The sequence below is a fragment of the Pocillopora verrucosa genome, chromosome 13 (assembly GCF_036669915.1).
Source record: "Pocillopora verrucosa isolate sample1 chromosome 13, ASM3666991v2, whole genome shotgun sequence".
NCBI lineage: Eukaryota > Metazoa > Cnidaria > Anthozoa > Scleractinia > Pocilloporidae > Pocillopora > Pocillopora verrucosa.
This window is the reverse complement of record NC_089324.1, coordinates 1,647,244-1,669,622: the sequence shown is the minus strand read 5'-3', so window position 1 is coordinate 1,669,622 and position 22,379 is coordinate 1,647,244. Positions and strand designations below refer to the sequence as shown.

The 22,379-nt window shown below is 39.7% G+C and overlaps 1 protein-coding gene across 1 annotated transcript; it reads left to right on the top strand.

Moving 5' to 3' along the window:
• The first annotated feature begins 5,199 nt into the window (after positions 1 to 5,199).
• On the top strand, positions 5,200 to 11,216 carry LOC136277889 (tetratricopeptide repeat protein 28-like). Its single transcript, XM_066160697.1, has 3 exons — positions 5,200 to 5,287; positions 6,384 to 8,887; positions 9,467 to 11,216. The coding sequence occupies exons 2-3, from the start codon at positions 6,397 to 6,399 to the stop codon at positions 11,020 to 11,022; spliced, it is 4,047 nt and encodes a 1,348-aa protein (XP_066016794.1). The 5' UTR covers positions 5,200 to 5,287; positions 6,384 to 6,396; the 3' UTR covers positions 11,023 to 11,216.
• Positions 11,217 to 22,379: the final 11,163 nt, after the last annotated feature.

Sequence of the window (22,379 nt, the reverse complement as noted above, 5' to 3'; positions counted from 1 at the left end):
CAAGGATTTGCACAATCAAAATGCAAGATCATCAAATAAAGTGCATATCGATTATGCACGGACAATTATAACAAAACTTACTTTCTTATTTAATTTTTAGAAACGCGAACTCGTTGCAAGGAAATGCGATTATTACTAAGATATTGGCTGGGCAGTTTCGAATTAGCAGTAAGCAGTATGATGCAACACAAGTTCCCTTGAGAGCCCAGTAAATCGGTTTTGTTAAGAGCATTGCATCTTCTTACATAATTAATTGAATTGAATTACTGTAAAGTAAATATGAATCAGCAGGTCAAGTGATTGGAACAAAGTTGCTAGGTTTCCGTAGCTTGTTGCTTCTCCATCCCTGTCGCCAATTTCTATTCTGACAGCGAGTGCTTTCTCCTGACATTCTCGGGCCTTGTCGCAAGTTTTTCCTACAGATTTTTTCCTGAATCTCATTGAAACCTCCTTCAAAGAACGAGGGATTTTCCCTTCTGATGTCAGGTACTCCAAATTACATGTACAGGCCTTTAACAGCGAATACAGCAGAACTGGAAACGATTTGGAAATTTTTGTCTCTAACACTAAACGGAAGATTTCGTCGGGCGATATCCTTAGTTTCCGCTTGACGCTACAAAATCCGTAATTAAAAATATTACGCCACACAAGAGTAATGACGTTTTACCCCGAAAGGAAAAAACCTGCACAAAATAAAACTTTTCGCCAGTTATCAACATGACCTTCAATGCTATATTCCCAAAAATTAAAATGGCTGGCTGAGGAAGATATCTTTAAGCGGATTCAGTCCGTTAACTTTTAGTTTGATGGTGTGACAAGAGACAAAAAAAAAAGTCGACTTCCTTCGGAAGATGTTATACAAGTGCGTTTGCCATCATCAAAATGAATAACGAACGTTTCTAACTTCAAAAGGCAATTTGCATCAATGCTGACTGTTTTAGAAATCTAAACAACACCAGTATCGTTATGAAAGCTTCAAAAAAATGATCATAAGAATAACAACATTAACAGCATGTAGAAATATCATTCCCCCCCTTGAAAAGAAGCTATGGCTTCTTCCATTGAATGAGATATATAAAGGAAAAAATATTATTGTTTATATTTCGATACTTTATAATACTTTTCCAGAAGCATCGACAAATACTGCACTTTTTTCAAGGATTTGCACAATCAAAATGCAAGATCATCAAATAAAGTGCATATCGATTATGCACGGACAATTATAACAAAACTTACTTTCTTATTTAATTTTTAGAAACGCGAACTCGTTGCAAGGAAATGCGATTATTACTAAGATATTGGCTGGGCAGTTTCGAATTAGCAGTAAGCAGTATGATGCAACACAAGTTCCCTTGAGAGCCCAGTAAATCGGTTTTGTTAAGAGCATTGCATCTTCTTACATAATTAATTGAATTGAATTACTGTAAAGTAAATATGAATCAGCAGGTCAAATGAAACTTGTTGTGTTCTGTTAGCTGGTTAAATTTTCCAGTTGGTTTCTGATTTGCGTGATTCGCGTGACAGTGTAACGAACACCCCGCTTGGAGCATCAGTTTCTAAAACTGCTTCAAACCTCGTCCTGTTATGAGTGATTTGATAAATGACTTGGCGGAAGAGAATTCTGATATTTGCGATAAAAATTGAAAGAAATTCATAAACGGCAAAGTCGGTTTAACGTTTTTAACCCCACATAGACCTACCAAACACTGACTAAATTCGACGACTTAACTGGTATTTTAACCGACACTGGACATGATGATTACTTTCAAGCTACCTTCTTTGAAGATTAAATTCCGACATCCTATGAGTTAGCCAAAGGGCCATCTACTAACGCACCAACCTCGAGCAGAATTCCAACCGTTACGTGAAAAATATGTGTTATATTTGTTATCCTACTTATGAAGCGCCATCTAATGTACGTAAATATATTTCGATTTTATTTCGAACTTTTTACCGATGACGGATGTAAGTATGCAAAAATGAAACAATTCACTTTGGTTACATGTAACATCCGGTCTCGGTATACATAGTTTTGAAAGAGTCGTTGGATTTTTAACCCAAAATTACAATCAAGACTTCTGACAGTGCTGAATTGGAGCTTCTGTCTTGAAACGGCAAGCTTTTGTGCTTGATGACTATCTCTTCACGAGCTGTTCATTTTCCAATAAGTCCTATTTGCGTCATCGAAGACAAAGTTGGTAAGTAAGAGGAACGGCTGAGTTGATAAGTGTTGTACCCTAAAAAGACAACACATTGCTCTCTCTGTTTACCTCTTAAGGGTGTTAATCTAAATAAGACGGAAATATTGTAAAAATCACGTGATGTCATGATCGAGAGGATCTCGCTTGGCTTCATGTAAGTGATGATCAACAAATGATACCTCTTTTAGGGAGGGGAGGGAAAGGTGAATAATGAACCTGAACTACTACAAGAAGAGGAATTTCCCTAAGAGTGTACAACATCGCTCGTCTATTTGAGTTTATACATTCTCTTTATTCGGGCAAGCGATTTAAACTTGAAAAGTAGTGCCGAATTATGAAAAGTTGAATATCTATTTCTCATGATATTCTCGGGCCTTGTCATGATATCGGACCAAGTGAATGGAACAAAGTTCCTAGGTTTCCATAGCTTGTTGCTTCTCCATCCCTGTCGCCAATTTCTATTCTGATAGCGAGTGTTTTATCCTGATATTCTCGGGCTTTGTCATAGTGACCAACTGATCGGAACAAAGTTCTTAGGTTTCCGTAGCTTGTGGCTTTTCAAGAATTTGGAAATAATTATGAAATTCTTGAAAACCTTTTTTCCGAATAGATCAAGTTTTTTCCACAGATTCTTTTCCTGAATCTTATCGAAACTTTCCAGTAGTAGTGGATAATTAAGGGGGGGAGGGGTAAATTTTTTTAATGGGGAAGAGGGCGGAGAGGAGTTTTATATGATAATGTAACAATGATTTAGGAGCAAACCATGGTGTTTCTTTATCATTACTGCTGGGGGAGCTGCTTACAAACAACCGAAGATCCTTTTGGTTACGGCCCTCCTCAATAGTCTGAGAAGGTAAAGCTGTTGTTACCAATTTTTGACAACTTGAAGGAAAAATGAGAACTGTGATCAAAGTTATTTAACAAAAAAAAAAAAAAAGAAACTTTTAAACTCTCAGATAATATTTTGAGGAATTGGGGCTTTTTTAATCAAAATGACTCGTGATGTGCAGGCCGTTCACAGCGAATACAGCAGAACTGGAAACGATTTGAAAATTAAATTTTTGTCTAACACTAAACGGATGATTGCGCCGGGCGATATCCTTAGTTTTCGCTTGACGCTATAAAATCCCAAATTAAAAATATTACGCCACACAAGAGTAATGACGTTTTACCCCGAAAGGAAAAAAACGCATGAAAAATGAAACTTTTCGCCAGCCATAAACATGACCTCCAATGCTTTTCCTAAATATTTAAATGGCTGGCTCAGGAAGATATCATGAATGTATAAAAATCTTGGTATCGAGTGATTGTTTCTCTCCTGAGTCGTCAAATAAGTCTTTGCAAGAACGCAACGCGTAACGTATCATTTTTATGTCGAAAAGAAACAATATTCATTTACTTTACGGTCATTACATTTGTAGTCTATGAAAAGGAACAAAACTGGCCTCCTCAAACTACACCCCATCAAATTTTTTCCGAAATTTGGGCGATCGCCTATTCAGTGGGAAATAACTGACTTCGAAAGAAAGACATAGCCGCATTGGTATAAATTTCGTCGATGGTTCTTGGCTTTAAGCCGACTCTGTCCGTTTACTTTCAGTTTGATGGCGTGACAAGAGACAAAAAAAATAATTTTTATAAATTCTTGACTTTATACCATGGTGGTCTTCTACTTTTTTCCAGTAAAAAGTTGACTTCCTTCGGAAGATCTTATACAAGTCCCTTTACCCTCATCAAAATGAATAACGAACGTTTCTAACTTCAAAAGGCAATTTGCATCAATGCTGACTGTTGTAGAAATCCAAACAACACTAGCATCGTTTCGAAAGCTTCAAAAAAATGATCATAAGAATAACAACATTAACAGCATACAGAAATCTCACTGTTTCCCCCCTCTTTGAAAAGAAGCTATGGCTTCTTCCATTGAGTGAGATATATAAAGGAAAACAGATCATTGTTTATATTTCGATACCTTACATCACTTTTCCAAAAACGTCGACAAATAATGCACTTTTTCAAGGATTTTCACAATCAAAATGCAAGATTATCAAATAAAGTTCGTATCGATTATGTACGGGCAATTATAACAACCACTCCATAGAATCAGGACTTTACAGAAAGGTAGCTTATATAGAACATTTTCTGAACACATGCAAAACCTGTGAGTCATAATATATATTTAGGAAGCAGATCAAAGAAAACCTACTCTCTGATTTAATATCTAGAAACGCGAGCTTGTTGCAAGGAAATGCGATTATTATTAAAGCCTATTAAGATATGGGCTGGGCAGTTTCGAATTAGCAGTAAGCAGTATGATGTGACACGAGCTCTCTTGAGAGCCGAGTAAATCGGTTTTGTTAAAAGCATTGTTCCTTGTTTCCTACAGCAGAACTGGAAACGATTTGAAAATTAAATTTGTCACTCAACGGAAGATTGCGCCGGGCGATCTCCTTAGTTTTTATATATTAAATATTAAAATGGCTGGCTCAGGAAGATATCATGAATGTATATAAATGTTGGTATCGAGTGATTGTTTGTCTCCTGAGTCGTCAAATAATTACTCGCCAGACGCAACGGGTAACTTACCATTTTCATGGCGTCGAAACTTCCTTCAAAGAACCAGTGTTTTTTTTGTTCTGATGTCAGGTACTTCTGATTACTCGGAATTTACCGGAAGTTTCACTTTCCAATAGTAATGGATAATTGGGGTGGGTATAAGACCCTTGGGGTGGGTTTAAGTTACCCGTTGCCAGAACGCAACGGGTAACATGTCATTTTTATGGCGACAAGAAACAATGTTTATTTACTTTACGCTCATTACATTTGCAGTCTATGAATGGGAACAAAATTTTTGTACGAAATTTGGGCGAGCGCTTATTCAGTGGAAAAATATTGACTCCGAAAGAGACTTTGCCAGATTGGCATAAGACACACAAAAAAAATAATTTTTATAAATTCCCAACTTTTCACCATGGATTTTTTACTTCTATTTTCTAGGAAAAAGTTGACCTCCCTCGGAAGATCTTATACAAGTCCCTCTGCCTTCATCAAAATGAATAAGGAACGTTTCTAATTAACTGCTGAAGGTAAGTTGCATCAATGCTGACTGTGTTAGAAATCCAAACAACACTAGTATCGTTATGAAAGCTACAAAAGAAAATTATCATAGGAATAACAACATTACCAGCATATATAGATCACACTGCTCCCCCTCCCTCCCCTCCCTTTGAAAAGAAGCTATGCTTCTTCCATTGAATGAGATATACAAAGGAAAAGAGATCATTTGTTTATATTTCGATATCCTATAATACTTATTCAAAAGCATCGACAAATACTGCACTTTTTTCAAGGTTTTACACAATCAAATTACAAGATCATCAAATAAAGTGTACATCGATTATGTACTGACAATTATAATTATAACAAACACGCCATAGAGTACAGGACCTTCACACAAAGGTAGCTTATATGGAACATGCAAAACCCTTGGGTCAAAATGTATATTTAGGAACCAGATCAAAGAAAACCTACTCTCTAATTTAATTTCTAGAAACGCGAACTTGTTGCAAGGAAATGCGATTATTATTAAGATATTGGCTGGGCAGTTTCGAATTAGCAGTAAGCAGTCTGATGCAACACGAGCTCCCTCGAGAGCCCGGTAAATCGGTTTTGCTAAATGCATTGCTCCTTCTTACATAATTGAATTGAATTACTGTGAACTAAATATGAATCAGCAAGTCAAATGAAACTTGTTGTGTTCTGTTAGCCGGTTTAATTTTCCAGTTGGTCTCTGATCTGCGTGATTCGCGTGACAGTGTAATGAACACTCCAGTAGAATAGACGGCAAAGGTGTGTTCCTCTTTGATGGACAATGTAAAATATCGATCTACGATACAAGGGGCTAGAGTCCATAGAAAATATGTATTAAACTTGTTAAATGAACAACAACATTTGGCTAAAAAAAAAACATAAAAGTATGCGAAAAATGTCCACCTCAGTTTTCCAATGTCAAGGTAAGAGTTCTTTGACGTGATTTCCTAACTTAACTGTGAAATCACGTGCGCCGCGCGTGAATACAAAAAGAATACAAGGCGGGGAGGGGAAGATAAAGATTGAAATTTAAATATAAACAGTCCGTGTAAAAGTTTTCACTAATTTCTCCTTTTTTTTCAAACTGAGAAGAAACAGGGTCAAGATGGACAGCATAAAAGAAGCTATATCAGCTATCTTCATAGGTACAGTGGTCGCCGTGTTCCTTCACAAAACTGGTCGCGTGTTGCAAGCCATCGAGGTATACAAGGAATGTTTGATTATATTACACAGTCAGGCGCAGGCTATCGATAGTTCATTGGCAAACTCAATATTCCATGTCATCTACTTGGCAATAATCTGTGCTTACGATTATATAAAGGATTACACAAGTACAGAAAAATACCTGAGGGAACTCCTCCTATACCTGGATTCTTATGACACAGCTGAAAAAGGAAGGCTACATTTAAAACTGGCCGAAATACTTCAGGTACAAGGCAAATTAATGGAGGCCTGGAAATTTTACGAATCAGCAATCAACATCATGAAAACGATGGAAAGTATACATGGCCAGGCACTGTGTGACGCAAAGCTCGGACAAATGTTCCAATTGCATAGTCAATATGACAAGGCCCGAGAATATCAAGAGAAAGCACTCGCTATCAGAATAGAAATTGGTGACAGAAAAGGAGAAGCAAAAAGCTACGGAAACCTAGGAACTTGCTTCCAATCACTCGGTCAATATGACAAGGCCCGAGAATATCAAGAGAAAGCACTCGCTATCAAAATAGAAATTGGTGACAGAGATGGAGAAGCAACAAGCTACGGACACCTAGGAACTTTGTTCCAGTCACTCGGTCAATATGACAAGGCCCGAGAATATCAAGAGAAAGCACTCGCTATCAGAATAGAAATTGGTGACAGGGATGGAGAAGCAACAAGCTACGGAAACCTTGGAACTTGCTTCCAATCACTCGGTCAATATGACAAGGCCCGAGAATATCAAGAGAAAGCACTCGCTATCACAATAGAAATTGGTGACAGGGATGGAGAAGCATCAAGCTACGGAAACCTAGGAACTTTGTTCCAATCGCTCGGTCAATATGACAAGGCCCGAGAATATCAAGAGAAAGCACTCGCTATCAAAATAGAAATTGGTGACAGTAAAGGAGAAGCAACAAGCTACGGAAACCTAGGAACTTTGTTCCAGTCACTCGGTCAATATGACAAGGCCCGAGAATATCAAGAAAAAGCACTCGCTATCAGAATAGAAATTGGTGAGAAGGATGGAGAAGCAACAAGCTACGGAAACCTAGGAACTTTGTTCCAATCACTCGGTCAATATGACAAGGCCCGAGAATATCAAGAAAAAGCACTCGCTATCAGAATAGAAATTGGTGACAGGGATGGAGAAGCATCAAGCTACGGAAACCTAGGAACTTTGTTCCGATCACTCGGTCAATATGACAAGGCCCGAGAATATCAAGAGAAAGCACTCGCTATCAGAATAGAAATTGGTCGCAGGGATGGAGAAGCAACAAGCTACGGAAACCTAGGAACTTTGTTCCAATCACTCGGTCAATATGACAAGGCCCGAGAATATCAAGAGAAAGCACTCGCTATCAAAATAGAAATTGGTGACAGTAAAGGAGAAGCAACAAGCTACGGAAACCTAGGAACTTTGTTCCAATCACTCGGTCAATATGACAAGGCCCGAGAATATCAAGAGAAAGCACTCGCTATCAGAATAGAAATTGGTGACAGTAAAGGAGAAGCAACAAGCTACGGAAACCTTGGAACTTTGTTCCAGTCACTCGGTCAATATGACAAGGCCCGAGAATATCAAGAAAAAGCACTCGCTATCAGAATAGAAATTGGTGAGAGGGAAGGAGAAGCAACAAGCTACGGAAACCTAGGAACTTTGTTCCAATCACTCGGTCAATATGACAAGGCCCGAGAATATCAAGAGAAAGCACTCGCTATCAAAATAGAAATTGGTGACAGGGATGGAGAAGCATCAAGCTACGGAAACCTAGGAACTTTGTTCCAGTCACTCGGTCAATATGACAAGGCCCGAGAATATCAAGAAAAAGCACTCGCTATCAGAATAGAAATTGGTGAGAGGGAAGGAGAAGCAACAAGCTACGGAAACCTAGGAACTTTGTTCCAATCACTCGGTCAATATGACAAGGCCCGAGAATATCAAGAGAAAGCACTCGCTATCAGAATAGAAATTGGTGAGAGGGATGGAGAAGCAACAAGCTACGGAAACCTAGGAACTTTGTTCCAGTCACTCGGTCAATATGACAAGGCCCGAGAATATCAAGAGAAAGCACTCGCTATCAAAATAGAAATTGGTGACAGGGATGGAGAAGCAACAAGCTACGGAAACCTTGGAACTTGCTTCCAATCACTCGGTCAATATGACAAGGCCCGAGAATATCAAAAGAAAGCACTCGCTATCAAAATAGAAATTGGTGACAGGGATGGAGAAGCATCAAGCTACGGAAACCTAGGAACTTTGTTCCGATCACTCGGTCAATATGACAAGGCCCGAGAATATCAAGAAAAAGCACTCGCTATCAGAATAGAAATTGGTGAGAGGGATGGAGAAGCAACAAGCTACGGAAACCTAGGAACTTTGTTCCAGTCACTCGGTCAATATGACAAGGCCCGAGAATATCAAGAAAAAGCACTCGCTATCAGAATAGAAATTGGTGAGAGGGATGGAGAAGCAACAAGCTACGGAAACCTAGGAACTTTGTTCCAATCACTCGGTCAATATGACAAGGCCCGAGAATATCAAGAGAAAGCACTCGCTATCAGAATAGAAATTGGTGACAGGGATGGAGAAGCATCAAGCTACGGAAACCTAGGAACTTTGTTCCAATCACTCGGTCAATATGACAAGGCCCGAGAATATCAAGAGAAAGCACTCGCTATCAGAATAGAAATTGGTGATAGGGATGGAGAAGCAACAAGCTATAGAAACCTTACATCAACGTTTCTCTCACTCGGCTGGTATGCAAAGGCTGACGACTATCTAAAGAAGGCAATGAAAGTTAGAAAGGGTATCGATGATAGAATTGGAGAAGGAGTAGACTACATACACCTTGGTTCAATTTCTCTTAAGTGTGGTGAATATGACAAGGTTCAAGAATATTGCGAGAAAGCCCTTGCAATTTTTATGGACATCGGTGATAGAGAAAAAATAGTAGCCAGCCACCAAATGTTAGGATTGTATTACCAATCTCTTGGTAAAAATGACATAGCCGAAGAATACGTTAGGCAAGCTCTCCTATTAAGTAGGGATATTGGACACATTTTGAACGAGTTTTACTGCCTTTGTCATCTATCGGTGTTAATGATGTCAAAAGGTCATCTTGAGGAAGCTTCTTTGTATCTTTTTCAAGTCATTCAAAAGTTCGAAACTTTGAGAGGTTTTCTTAAAGAAAACGATGAGTTGAAAATATCTCTTTTAGAAGAGTACGGTACCTTTCCCTACGAGTTGTTAAGTAGGTTGCTTTCTTCCACTAGAAAGCCTGAAGACGCCCTTTACGTCGAAGAGCTGAGAAGGGCAAGAGGCCTGGCCGACTTGATGACAGCTCGGTACTCTGTCCAAGAGCAGATCTCAAGCGATCCACAGTCTTGGTGTGGCATTCAAAGGATCTTCACAAAAGAAGCAGACTGTGCATGCTTGTACATTTCGGTTGGTGGAGATGAGGTACGGTTTTGGATAATAAAAGCAACGGGAGCTATTCTTTTTTCAGAAAAGAAAGTGAACCTGGACCCCAACAAGGTGACCGGAATAGTCCCTAAGTTAGAGGAGTTTTTTAAAGAACTGATGTCACTTCGCCGCAACAACCGATCAGGGCTGCATTACTGTGATACCGAAGATTTCAAAACCAGTCTTCACTTGTGTTACAACATAATCATTGCTCCCGTGGCCAGTTTACTGAAGCAGCCCGAGATCATAATTTTCCCTGATTCCTGTGTGTACCAAGTGCCATTTGCAGCCTTGGCTGATGAAGGAGGCAAGTATTTATCAGACACATGCAGGATTCGGTTGGTTCCCTCTCTCACGACTCTAAAGCTTGTTCAAGACAGTCCTCCAGACTATCACAGTCAGACCGGGGCACTGGTAGTGGGTGACCCTGTGGTTGGAAAGGTGATTTACAAGGGAAGGTGCAGAAATATGATACCATTGCCGTGTGCAAGAAAGGAAGCAGAGATGATTGGAACACTTCTTGGCGTAAGGCCTTTGATAGGAGAGTCCGCTACAAAGCATTCTGTACTCCAAGCGATAAATTCAGTGAGCCTGATACACATTGCTGCGCATGGATATCCTGAAAGAGGGGAGATTGCTCTTTCTCCTAAGCACCATACCCTACTCCCACCTTTTCCTCGAGAAGAAGAGTATCTTTTGACGATGGCAGATATTTCAAAAACTCAGTTGCGAGCTAAACTAGTGGTGCTTAGTTGTTGTCACAGTGCTCGTGGACAGATTGGAACCGAGGGAGTTATTGGAATTGCCCGAGCGTTCTTGGGATCCGGAGCTCGTTCAGTGTTAGCGGCACGATGGAGGCTGGATGACATAGCCACAGAGCAGTTCATGACTTGTTTCTACAAACATTTGTTCCGCGGTGAAAGCGCCAGTGAGTCTCTCCACAAGGCCAGGAAGTGGATGAGAAATAACGGCTTTGACAGAGTTTCTCAATGGGCGCCATTTATGATCATGGGCGACAACGTGACATTTGATTTTGGAAATTGGCCGGTGCCTAACGCACCTTAAGAGCCATGACTTTGATAAAACCTCTGTAGCAGAATGAACTAGATTTAGTAAAGCTCACAACTATTTAATAACAAGCCTGTAAAAAGAGGACGCCATCTGCGAAGGACAACTCGGATCGATACACAGAGGAAAGCAGTTCTGTAAAATGCTTATCAGACATCTAAGTTTATTAATTTGAAAAAAGACAGCGTGTAGAGTATTTCTTTATAAGAGTTCCGAAGTTAAAAAACTCCAATTTATTTTTTTAAGTCATAAGTTCAGTGAACATCCAAGCAAAGTCTGACAATTTTTAGGTTTCAAACGCCGTTGGTTTCGAAGGTGATTAGTTAGTCAGTTCAAGAGACTTTTAAACAACTGTGTGACCTTGGAAAAGAATTTTTTTTCTGAGCTTAAATTTCTTGAAATTTCTTGCAAGGCTTTTGACAAAAACATTGTGGTTTAACATGCCAAAATAAACACATTTAAAGAGAAGAAAAAAGGAGATACTCTTAATCGTATAGTAATGCAAACCTTTGTATTTTCAGATACCCCAGTAATTTTATCAATTTAATCCTTTAACCCCAAAGAATGACTAGCATCTAATTTCTCCTTACAGTGTCACTCCTGAATCAAACATTAAGGTCACGAGAATAATGGAAATGATCAACAAGTACAGGAGCTCTTGATTATCAAGCAAAATCTCCTTGTCAGCAACTAAGGAAATGTAGAGAAATCATTGTGGAGAATATGCACATTGATATTAGTGTGTAAAGGGTTAATTGATACCCCTATGTGTAGATAACATTGTATCCTCACACAGACTCTTGTATGCTTATAGATACTTTTTACTCATATACTCATTATCCTTCACTTTCGCTCTGCCGCTACTGTGACGATAAGTTTTTCCTCGCCCCAAAACTGGAGGACTGAATCTTCGCGGACGGCACAATAACAACGGGGGGAAATAACTCTGTAGAGACGACTTAGCAGCGAGAACGGAAACTCGTCACGATTTCCTGGTACACGGAGACCTACTTCGAGCGAGCTTATACGGACGTCAAGGATAAAACAATCTTTGGTTCCACAGTACTTTTATTCTAGGTCAGGCCAACAAGCGACATGACCTCTAGCATACTCTAGTTTGTAATCATCAAAGCTGTACAAGGTACTTGCTTAAGAAGTAACTGGTGCGAAGTGCTATTGTTACAAAAATTGTAATATTTGAATAAGGACACAAAGGAGCGGAAAAAAAGTCTCTTTGAAGTTAAACGAAAACTACTTAAATATTCCATCTGTTTCTACGACGGAAAGAATCTCAAAATTAAAAAGACGGATGCAATAAACTCTGGGCCATTAAAGTAGGAAACCTAGGTGCGATTTTACAGCTCTGATATAGAAAACAATACCTATCTTAATTGCAGTAGCGCAGCTCAGGAAATAAAAAACGGAAAAGCAATTAAAAGTTTCTGCTTATTTATGCAAGATTGGTTTGGAAACCATCGCATGAAACGAAATTAGATTTACGAGTATAAACTCAGCTGCTATCTACCATGAAAAGCAATGTTTCCAGAAAGACCATTAACACTTATATTTACCTAAAAAAAACCATGTAATAAATAACAAAAGTGCCGACAAGCAGGTACATATGATGAAAGCGAGTAACAACAAAAATCTATTCTAAAAGCTACTGTGGTTTTTTTATGCATTTTTGATTTATTAAAATGAAAGGACTTGAAATGGTTAAATGTGAAAGTTTACGAATGAATATGTACCGAATAACACATACGGGAAAAGTCAGTAAATTTTCCCGTAACACTACTATTTCGCTCCGTTTTATCAAATGCATGAACACCTGGAAAAGGTTACTTTATTATCAAAGGGAATTTATGCATGGAAATGCTTTTTATTGACCAAAAAAACTCAACAGATTCTTCGTCTGCTACTTTTGTGCCATATCTGCGAGTTACAAAACAATAAATATACAATGAAAACCGAAAGAATACGAAGTATATTTATATACGTTTAAACGAGTTGTCATCATAATTTCTCCCACTATCAGCTCAAAACAGTATTACAATACAAGATAAACTTGGCGAGATGAAAACGGTCTGACTCATTGTCTGTCAACAAACTGCACTCTAACAGGTCTGTCAGAAATGGTGACCCCTCTCATGAACGGATCCACATTCTCTGCCTCCAGTGGGTAAGTGATGTCGGCGTAATCGTACATCGAGTCAAAATTATCGAAAAACTTTTTAAATTTCTGTGTCTCGTAGACCTTGCAAAACCAAGAAGGCAAAAACCGACCTCGACCGCAGAAAATCTCCGACGGCTTTTTATGAAGGTCTGTGCTTCTTTGCTGATTTCCTCTAAAAGACAACTAAACCTTTCGTCAAACAACATCTCCGCCACAGACTCAAATCCAGGAATTTTCTTCCTTTTTTCCCCGTAGAAATTTAGAGACGGAAAGTCCAGTCTTTCTGGATAGTTGGAATCCGATCGAACTTTGCAACGTCGGCAGGATCGGATAAACTGATAATTTCGACGCTTGGTAGTTTGTTGCGGAATACTTTCCCATATTTCTTGACATCTTCTGCTTGGATTTCGTAAAATCGCTTTCCAAGAGGCTGACCTTTCGTTCCCACGAAGAACGTCCAAGTTATTCCGAAAACTGGAAGACGGAGCGGACCTGGGTTTCTGAAAAAAGTTTTGTTTTTGGTGCATCCTCGACTGAAATGAACGATAGAGAACACATCGATGTCGACGGCAGACAAAACCACGGAGACCATGGTTTTGTTTAAGCATGAACAAAATAGTCCGACCAGATGAGACAACGAGAGGGTGATTTCTTTTCGTTCTAACAGTAAAGGCCATCTTCAACCACTTCAGCTATCAAAACCCGTAGATCAAAGGAATCATTTGCACAGCTATAGAACCTGGCTTAAACGTTGCGAAGATTAAACGATTTTGATAACTAAAGAATGGTCACGCCCCCCACAACAGGGTAACATAACGAGCCAACTCAAAAATTCGTTACGTAATCCAAGATTCACTTACACAGTCAAGTCCTTCGGCAACAACAAATCAGTAACCTAAAGTTTTAGCAAACTCGAGCTACACATCTCGTGGGTATTAATCAGTATAACTGAAAGGCACAAGAAAGGGAAATTTTAACTTGGAATCGTCCACCAAATTTTCAAAAATTGCTTAAACCTGAGAGGAGTGTATTTCAGAGGGCCCACTTTCTTTTGCTTTCTTTGTTGCTATGGATAAGCAAATAACTCATTCAGTATTGAGGTAGATAATAGTTTTAAACCTAGAAACTGTGGGAGACGTCACAATGCGTGCGATGTAGCTTCTAAGTTATGAATAAAACAACACAGCGGCCTTGACCATCGCGTGATACTTCGTAGTTACAATAGTTGTAACATTGGTGCCGTGACCAGGATGAAAGAGGAGGATAACCCAAAATGGATATTGATCCGAGGAGCCTACAAAGGGGACACGTGTATACGCAAGACTTTAAAAAAAGCAGAAAAACTCATAGCTGCAAAGGATTCAGATCCCGCTGAATTAGAGGCCACTTGTGGACAGACTTTCACCGAAGAGCTGGGGAAATAGTCGCACATGGATGGCTAAAATTGTTATGGCTTTGGAGACAGAGCCAGAACATACTAAAAGACACAGAATCAGCCCAGTATTGTTTCAAGACAATATATCGGACTGGCAATTCCGAATCAAACGATTTCTTCAAGAGTACAACATAGAAACGCGTCGTGAGTCAGTTCCCTAACAGTAGTTTTCAAACAAACACCCAACGCCCTCGGAATGCACCATTAATCTACCCAAGACAAAACATCAAAGCCTTTGGAGGAGATTCCACTTGAATGGCTCAACATTCTGGGATAGCTTTAGTGCAGCTATCGATAAAAAACCCTGAACTAAGTGATTTTGAAAAAAATGAATTATCTGAATGGAATGCTTCAAGGAGAAGCAGCGCGCGCTATCTCCGGGCTTCCATTGACTGAAGAAAATTATAGAAAAGCAACTGAGCTATTAAAAGAGCGCTTTGGCAAAACCCAAAGTTTAAACCAACGCTTACATGGACATCCATTCATCCCAGATCCGAGCGCCATCAAGTGACATTAAAAATTTAAGGGAATTTCACGATACATGCGAAGCCAATATTAGTGGTTAGAAAACACTTGGCGTAATGACAGAATCATATGGTAGTTTGCTCATTCCCATACTCCCTAAAGAAGAAATACCCGAGGAACATACGCTGCTTAATATTCAGAGTCGCCGGGGAAGATAATCATTTAGCGGACAGCTCCCCGGATAGATTGAGGGTAGCCCATAAGACAAGAAATTGAAACACGAGAGAAAAGCTCACATATCCTCTCAAGAAGATTCCACATCGGCTGATGAATGAACGGAGAAGGGCATTCGTACCACGCCGCTGGCACTCTATTAGCCAACTGCTCAGCACAAAAACAATAACCAAGTTTTCAACTGAAAATCCGAAAGTAACACGCCCATGCACTTACTGCGCCGCGAACCAACACCGCCCAGAGAGATGCGATTTAAAATCACATCACCGTGAAAAGAACGCAGGGCATCTAATCATTCACCGCCACACACAGAGAAGGTCACTAAAATATGTCTTGGACTCAAAACCACACGAAAAAAGTCAATGCTACTACAAAAGGATCGTTGTATGAAATGTAAGAGAAAACACCATCCTTCAATCTGCGCAAGAAAAACAAGAGAATCCAAACCAAAGTTCATCATATCAGATGAAACGGGAAAACAGCCAATGCACAACAGTAGTCAGCCACCTACACATACCACAGCCAAAACACAAACCACAGGAGCAAGCAACAACCAATACCGTTCATCCTAGACAAATCATCTCCTGTGATGCAATCCGGACCGTTCACACAAAAGTATCGGTGGAGATCGGCCAAAATCAAGCTACTCGATACAAGCTTCAGCACTGCCTGTTCAATACGGGATCACAAAGAAAACTTTATTTATCGAAGATATGAACACAAAAACAACACTTGAACTGACAACCCAACCGGGAAAAGAATTTACTGACTGGAAGATGTAATCTACACTTTCGGACTCATTTCAAAGCTACCAGGAAAAACCATAATGATATTGTCTCATTTACTCCGATATCGACAGTAAGCAGAGAATATCACAAATAAACGCAACTAGGAACTCCAATATTTGTGCGCCCACCGCTATCAGTCATGGAAAACTTAAGAATAACTCCTGCATTGAAAGGACATCAAACTTGCAGATTGTCGGCAAGCACCTACAAATCTTGACGTTGATATCATCCTTGGAAACGACTATTACGGTCAGCTGATTACTGAAAAAGAATCAAAACTGCAAAAGAAGCCTTGATTGCTAAAGAAAGCAAATTCGGATGGCTCCTGTCCGGACCCGTTCAAAACGAGAGCAAAACACGAGAACGAACTTTTCAAACACACTGTGCCAAAGGATCGACATAACGCCCGTACAAGAGTCAAAATCGACGAAACCTAAGAACAAAGTTATGGGAAATCAGGAGCAACGCTACCAGAAGAAAGCGACAAAAACGACAGATACTCATAACAGACGCTTCAGAAAACCATCAGGGATTTAACGAATACGAGACCGGTAGATACAAACGTTAGAACTACCATGGACACAAGCAAAACAAACAAGATCTACCCAACAAAACTTCATTGTATTTTAAGCATAAAGACGGTTCAACAGTCTACTAAACAGCACTCAATACAAGAAGGCACGCAAGAAGGACATTATTGAGAACTACAACGAACACCTCCTTGAACAAGTCAATCTCGGTTTCATAGAGGAAAGTGAGATGACCTCAATCTTCCAGAAGGCATTTTACCTACATCCCGCACTTTGTGTTTATAAACGCGAATAAGCGCGACCACTAAGAGTGAGAAAGAGTTTATGACGCATTCTTGTTACCAGAGTGTCATCAGGAGCAATTGAGTTTAATGACGGGCTACATACAGGTCCCACATCTAATGCATGGATCTAACTGGTATCCATATTAAAGTGACAGGACCCACAGAGTTGCCTTCACGGAAGACATAGAAAAAAGCTTTCCTTCAATCGAAATAAGAACAAACCAAGACATGAGACCGTACCTAGATTTTTAGGCCTACAAAGAAACGAACAAATCCGTTAAACAGTGCGGACAATTTGGAAGCTTACAGATTTTGCCGCGTTATATTTGGAGCAGCTCCCTCACCCTTTATACTAAACGCGACAATGCGACATCGCACCTTAACGACGAAAAGATAATTGGATAATGTAAAGACTGAATCAGAGAACAATGGATATGGACAATGTGGTCACACGGAAAAAACTAATTGCCACGATAAAGCCTTAGACTATATTCTTTGTCGCGACATTATCTACAAAAAGCAGGCAAGAATTTACGACAGTGGACCTACTAAAATCAATCGCTTTAAATCGTAGCGCACAAGATGATAATGCACATGGCAGCTCAAACAACAAAAATTCTAGGAACTCCCGGGAAACTCACAACGAACGATACGCTCCTCACTTGCACTCGGAAACATGGATCAAAAATATCGGAAGGGAATCACAAAACCTACAAAAAGATCCCACGAGTGCAGCTTTGCATCAAAGTGGTCTTGATCCCATGGGATATGTTGAACCCTTCACAGTCGAAAAGCAAAGATTCATGATTCAAGATCTAATGGAAACAGAACTAAAGCTGGGCAGAGGGGATGTCCAAGCGATCATGAGAACCAAATGGCTAAAATGGATCAGCGATATCCGCAATTGACGTCGATTGAAAATACCCAACGAACAAATACTTCCTCACAGACATTCTACACGGCAACTTCAATATATTGGGCGACAAGCAGAGCCAAATAGCTTACGGAGCAGTGGATTACCTAAGAGGAAAAACCAGGAGCTGAAGTATACACTGCGTTCGTTATGGCATGGAAAACCCAAAAGTTGCAACCTAATTAAAACACGAAACCCCTTCCACGACTGGAACTGTTAGCAGCACTCTTAGGGAATGAGCAGTATATCTGAATATCTGACCAGACACTACAACTTGCAAAAACCAAATGCGAAGTCACATACTGGAGTGACTCCCAAATAGTATTATCTGTGGATATCGTCTAATAAACAATTACCACAATTGGTTATGGTTACACGAGTCCACAAGATTAAAAGAAAGACCATCCCCGACTACATGGCCGAATTTTGCCCCCCAACATCGATGAATCCAGGACCGAACCTGTAAACTCGTGGGACTTGATACCAAAATGTTCAACGAGATAGAAACAACTATGGTTTCAAGGGGCGCTCCATTGGCTGAGCAACCCGAGAGGACAAATGGCCTCAACAACCCGAACCATCCTCCATCCACGCAGAGTACGAGAACCAACAAGTTGGCAGTTACGCACTTATGGCAGATATTAAAGAAAATCCCAACATACTGAAAACATCATTGAGATTAACAAAATACAGCACACTAAACACGTCGTTAGTCAGAATTAGCCGGGGTCCTTCTTGTACCTCTTTGCAAGAATTTGGAAAAAAACACCTGAAGCGTATAAGTGATAACATTCTAACCACAAAAGAAATGCTGGAAGCCCGAATTTGTTTTACTTTCAAGCAACTCAAGCAATAACTTATCAAAAAAAGAAATATCATACCTAAAGAACGGGGCATAAATTCAAAGAACCTGCAATCGTACGAAAACCCTCAAAACCTTATCTTGCCGTCATGAGGACCCTATGTCGGATGTCGTGTAACGGTTACAATACACAGATATCACCACAGGATACAAAGTTTCCCAATTCTCCATGTCCAAAGACAATTTTTTGACATTCACTGCTAGTCCCATCTATGCACAAGACGGGTTATGCATGGTGGAGTGTGTGAAACATTAAACTCAAGCTAGGACAAACATATGAGATTCCACAATGGTCGACAGTTGGTTAAAAGAATCCTCTCCAAGTGCACAACATGCCAGTAAAAATCAAAAAGGACCACCATTGCGATCTGTACCTTACACCAACATCTACCCAAAACCTGGAGGTTCTACAATCAACATGCCTTTAACATTTACTGGCATCGATTTACGCAGGTTGCTCTTATGTTCGCGACCAAGGAAATCGAACGTGCATCCAAAGTTGACGTTTGTTTGGGCACTTGTGCAGCAAATACGAGCCGTACACCTCGAGTTAGTAGAAGGATCAGACAACCCAAGCCTTTCTTAGGGCATTCAGAAGATGTATCAGTCGACGTGGAGTTCCCCGAACGTATCATTTCTGACAACGCAAAAACCTTTAAAGCTGGGAGCTCAAGAACTCAAAACGATTGAAAAAAGCAGGTCATCAAGCAGAAGATGGCATCACAACAGTTCCTCGACAACCATAAAATCAACATGGGAAGTTCATAACAGAACGAGCCCCGTGGTGGGGAGGATATTTACGAAAGACTTGTTGGAATAGTAAAAAAGATGTCTCAAAAAAAACTATAGGCAAAGCCTGTCTAAACATTATTGAACTTAACACAATACTCCTTCGAGGTTGATGGCAGTGTTAAACAGCCGTCCCTAGACATACCCTTACTGTGGATATTAACGAATGCATCTCATTTGACCCCATCACATTTCTTATGTGGAAACCGTCTTCTGGCATTACCAGACACAAGGGTTAGGGTCCAAGAAATCAGTGCCCGACTATAGTCTGACTGATGTTTATACAAAAGACGCTAACAAAGAAAGAACAATATCATGAGGAAAACGTAATTACATGACTTTCTGGGGACACGTTGGCAAAGGAGTAGTTATATGACCAAGGTATACGTGAATATATAAACGCTCAATCAAAAGGAAAGTGTCAAACAACACCACAGTTTCTGTAGGAGACGTGGTTCTCATACATGATAATAATGCCACGTAATCAATGGAAAAATAGGTGTCGTTACTGAGTTAGATAAAGGAAAGACGGATTCGTCAGATCTGTATCTTAAGAATAAGTTATGGTAATACACTGTTAAGACCTATAGATGAAACTTTACCCATTGGAGGTTATCCAGCGGAGACACAAGACACAAAGTATTGAACAAAGGAAGACCAAAGATAGCTATAACCGATAAACAACGCCCCACCACCGTACGACTTGCCGCTTCGAAAGCAATTCACAGCATCGGGACAGAACAATCCAAAGGAATACCTTGAACCTGAAAGGATAGTATTACGAAACTATTCTTAAAAATATTTCTATTTTGCTAATCATTCCATACTATTTCTTATTCTAATCGGCTCGGGGCAGAGTGTCATAAATTATGTACTTATGCACGTCCCAAAGCTTGCGAGGTACTTCTAAGTTATGAATATAAAACACACAGCTGTCTTGACCATCGCGTGATACTTCGATAGTTACAATAGTTATAACAGTCTGTGTACATACTCTATACAGTCCCCAGCTTTTTCTCAGGGGGGTCCTTGGAATTGTCTTTCATAAAGACGAGAAAATTGCGTTTGGCTTCTCTCTTGAATCTGACACAAATAAGAGATCAGCAACATTGGAAACAATGGCCCATTACAACAATACCAATTAACATAAGAATTTGCAACACTGCAACATTCTATATAGATAGGAATTTATTAATACAACAAGTTCATAATTTGATAAGGGACAAGCAGTTTTGTGGACAAAAGATGTGGATGTCATAATTATATTTTAAATAGTATTCACACGATGTCTTGAAAGCCTTTTGTTAGGTTGCTTTTCCTGTTGCAAGTGCAAACCCAATTTTGATTCCAGCTGAAAAGCCATATCTCTAAGGTCTTTTTATAAGCTTATGAAATTACAGAGTTCCCCATAGAAGGTTTGCATTTCATTGCTGATAGTGAAAAGACGACCATTGAGAAACTACAGGTATTTCTAACTCAACCCATTCATTCCCCGATGCTCCACTAGCATTTCTCCATGCTGTATGCCATGACAGACTCTTTTGATTGTTGAGGACAGGATTAAATGTTGTCTTGACGAGTGCGGATAAGCACCGAAACTCAGAGTTTTATGGGAATCATGCATGTGTTTCATTTTGGTTCATTTTTGAAACTGTATTTTGCACTACACTCAGGTGTAGTTGAGCACTCTTTCAACCGCATATTGCTTCAATTTCCCCCAAATTATAATTTTATATTATATATATATAATGAATATACCGTGGTTCATCAATAACATGCTGAATTGCCTCTGAGAGTTGTTTTCGCATTCATAATTTTGTAATCTCAAACGGTTGCAGATGCCAAAGTGTTGCCTTCCTGGCATTCGGGAATTGGTTTCTGCATCCAATGGCCCAGCCCCACCAGGCAGCCCCATGATATGCTGAATAACAGGTACAAGGCATGTTGTGTCCCAGATGGAGATACATATAGCAATTGATATACTTGGAGAGAAAATACCAACAGATCATTCGGAGGTATCCAGCTCAAGACTTTTATATTTTTATTGAGAGGAGGGGGTACGTAGGCCTGAACTAATACTTGTTATCACCACAAGTATACCTTTTAGTACGAAGCAAAAGATATCCAAAAAAATAATTTTCATATCCTTGTCACAAATACAAATCTCTAGTTGAACATGGCTGTAGGATGAGTAAACGTTAAATAGAACACTGCACACATCAACGTTGCAAAGAAGAAAGCCGTAAAAAAAAGGGACAGGATTTCATTTTCAAGCTCTCCTAATATCCATTCTCTAAATTCAATGATCCACTTGTTCAATGACACACAATCTTGACACACTCTGCCATGCAAGAGGTAGTGCCCTTTGGGTTTGTAAAGTCTGATATTGTCCGGTTGTTTCGAAAAGTCCCATGGTGTGTGTATCCACTAGATAATTCTATATGGTGGAATAAAACACATACATTTTGCTATAACCTATCTACTGGAATGTCGTTATCTGCCCCTTTTCCAACTAGGTCCCAGATTTATCCCTTTGTAAAGTCATTAGGGGTACATACCCTTCAGTTTCAATATGACTTCTGCTCACACTTTCCAAAACCTTCGGCCAAGACATCGATCTTCTCACTTCAATTAAACTATGATTTTGGGGTTTGTACATATGAGACCAAAAGAGGCAATAATGAACCCATGTCCCCCAAATGCGAACTGTCGAGTAAAATATTTCAATTCAGGGGGGAGTGTCATTAGGAACCCTTTTGCAGAAATCGGCACACCACCATAATTTGAACCTGCAAGAAGACAAACGATAAGCGGTTAATGAACCTGGTTCATCCTCCTAATAATCTAGGATGAGGGAGGTGAGGTTGAGATACCTCATTAC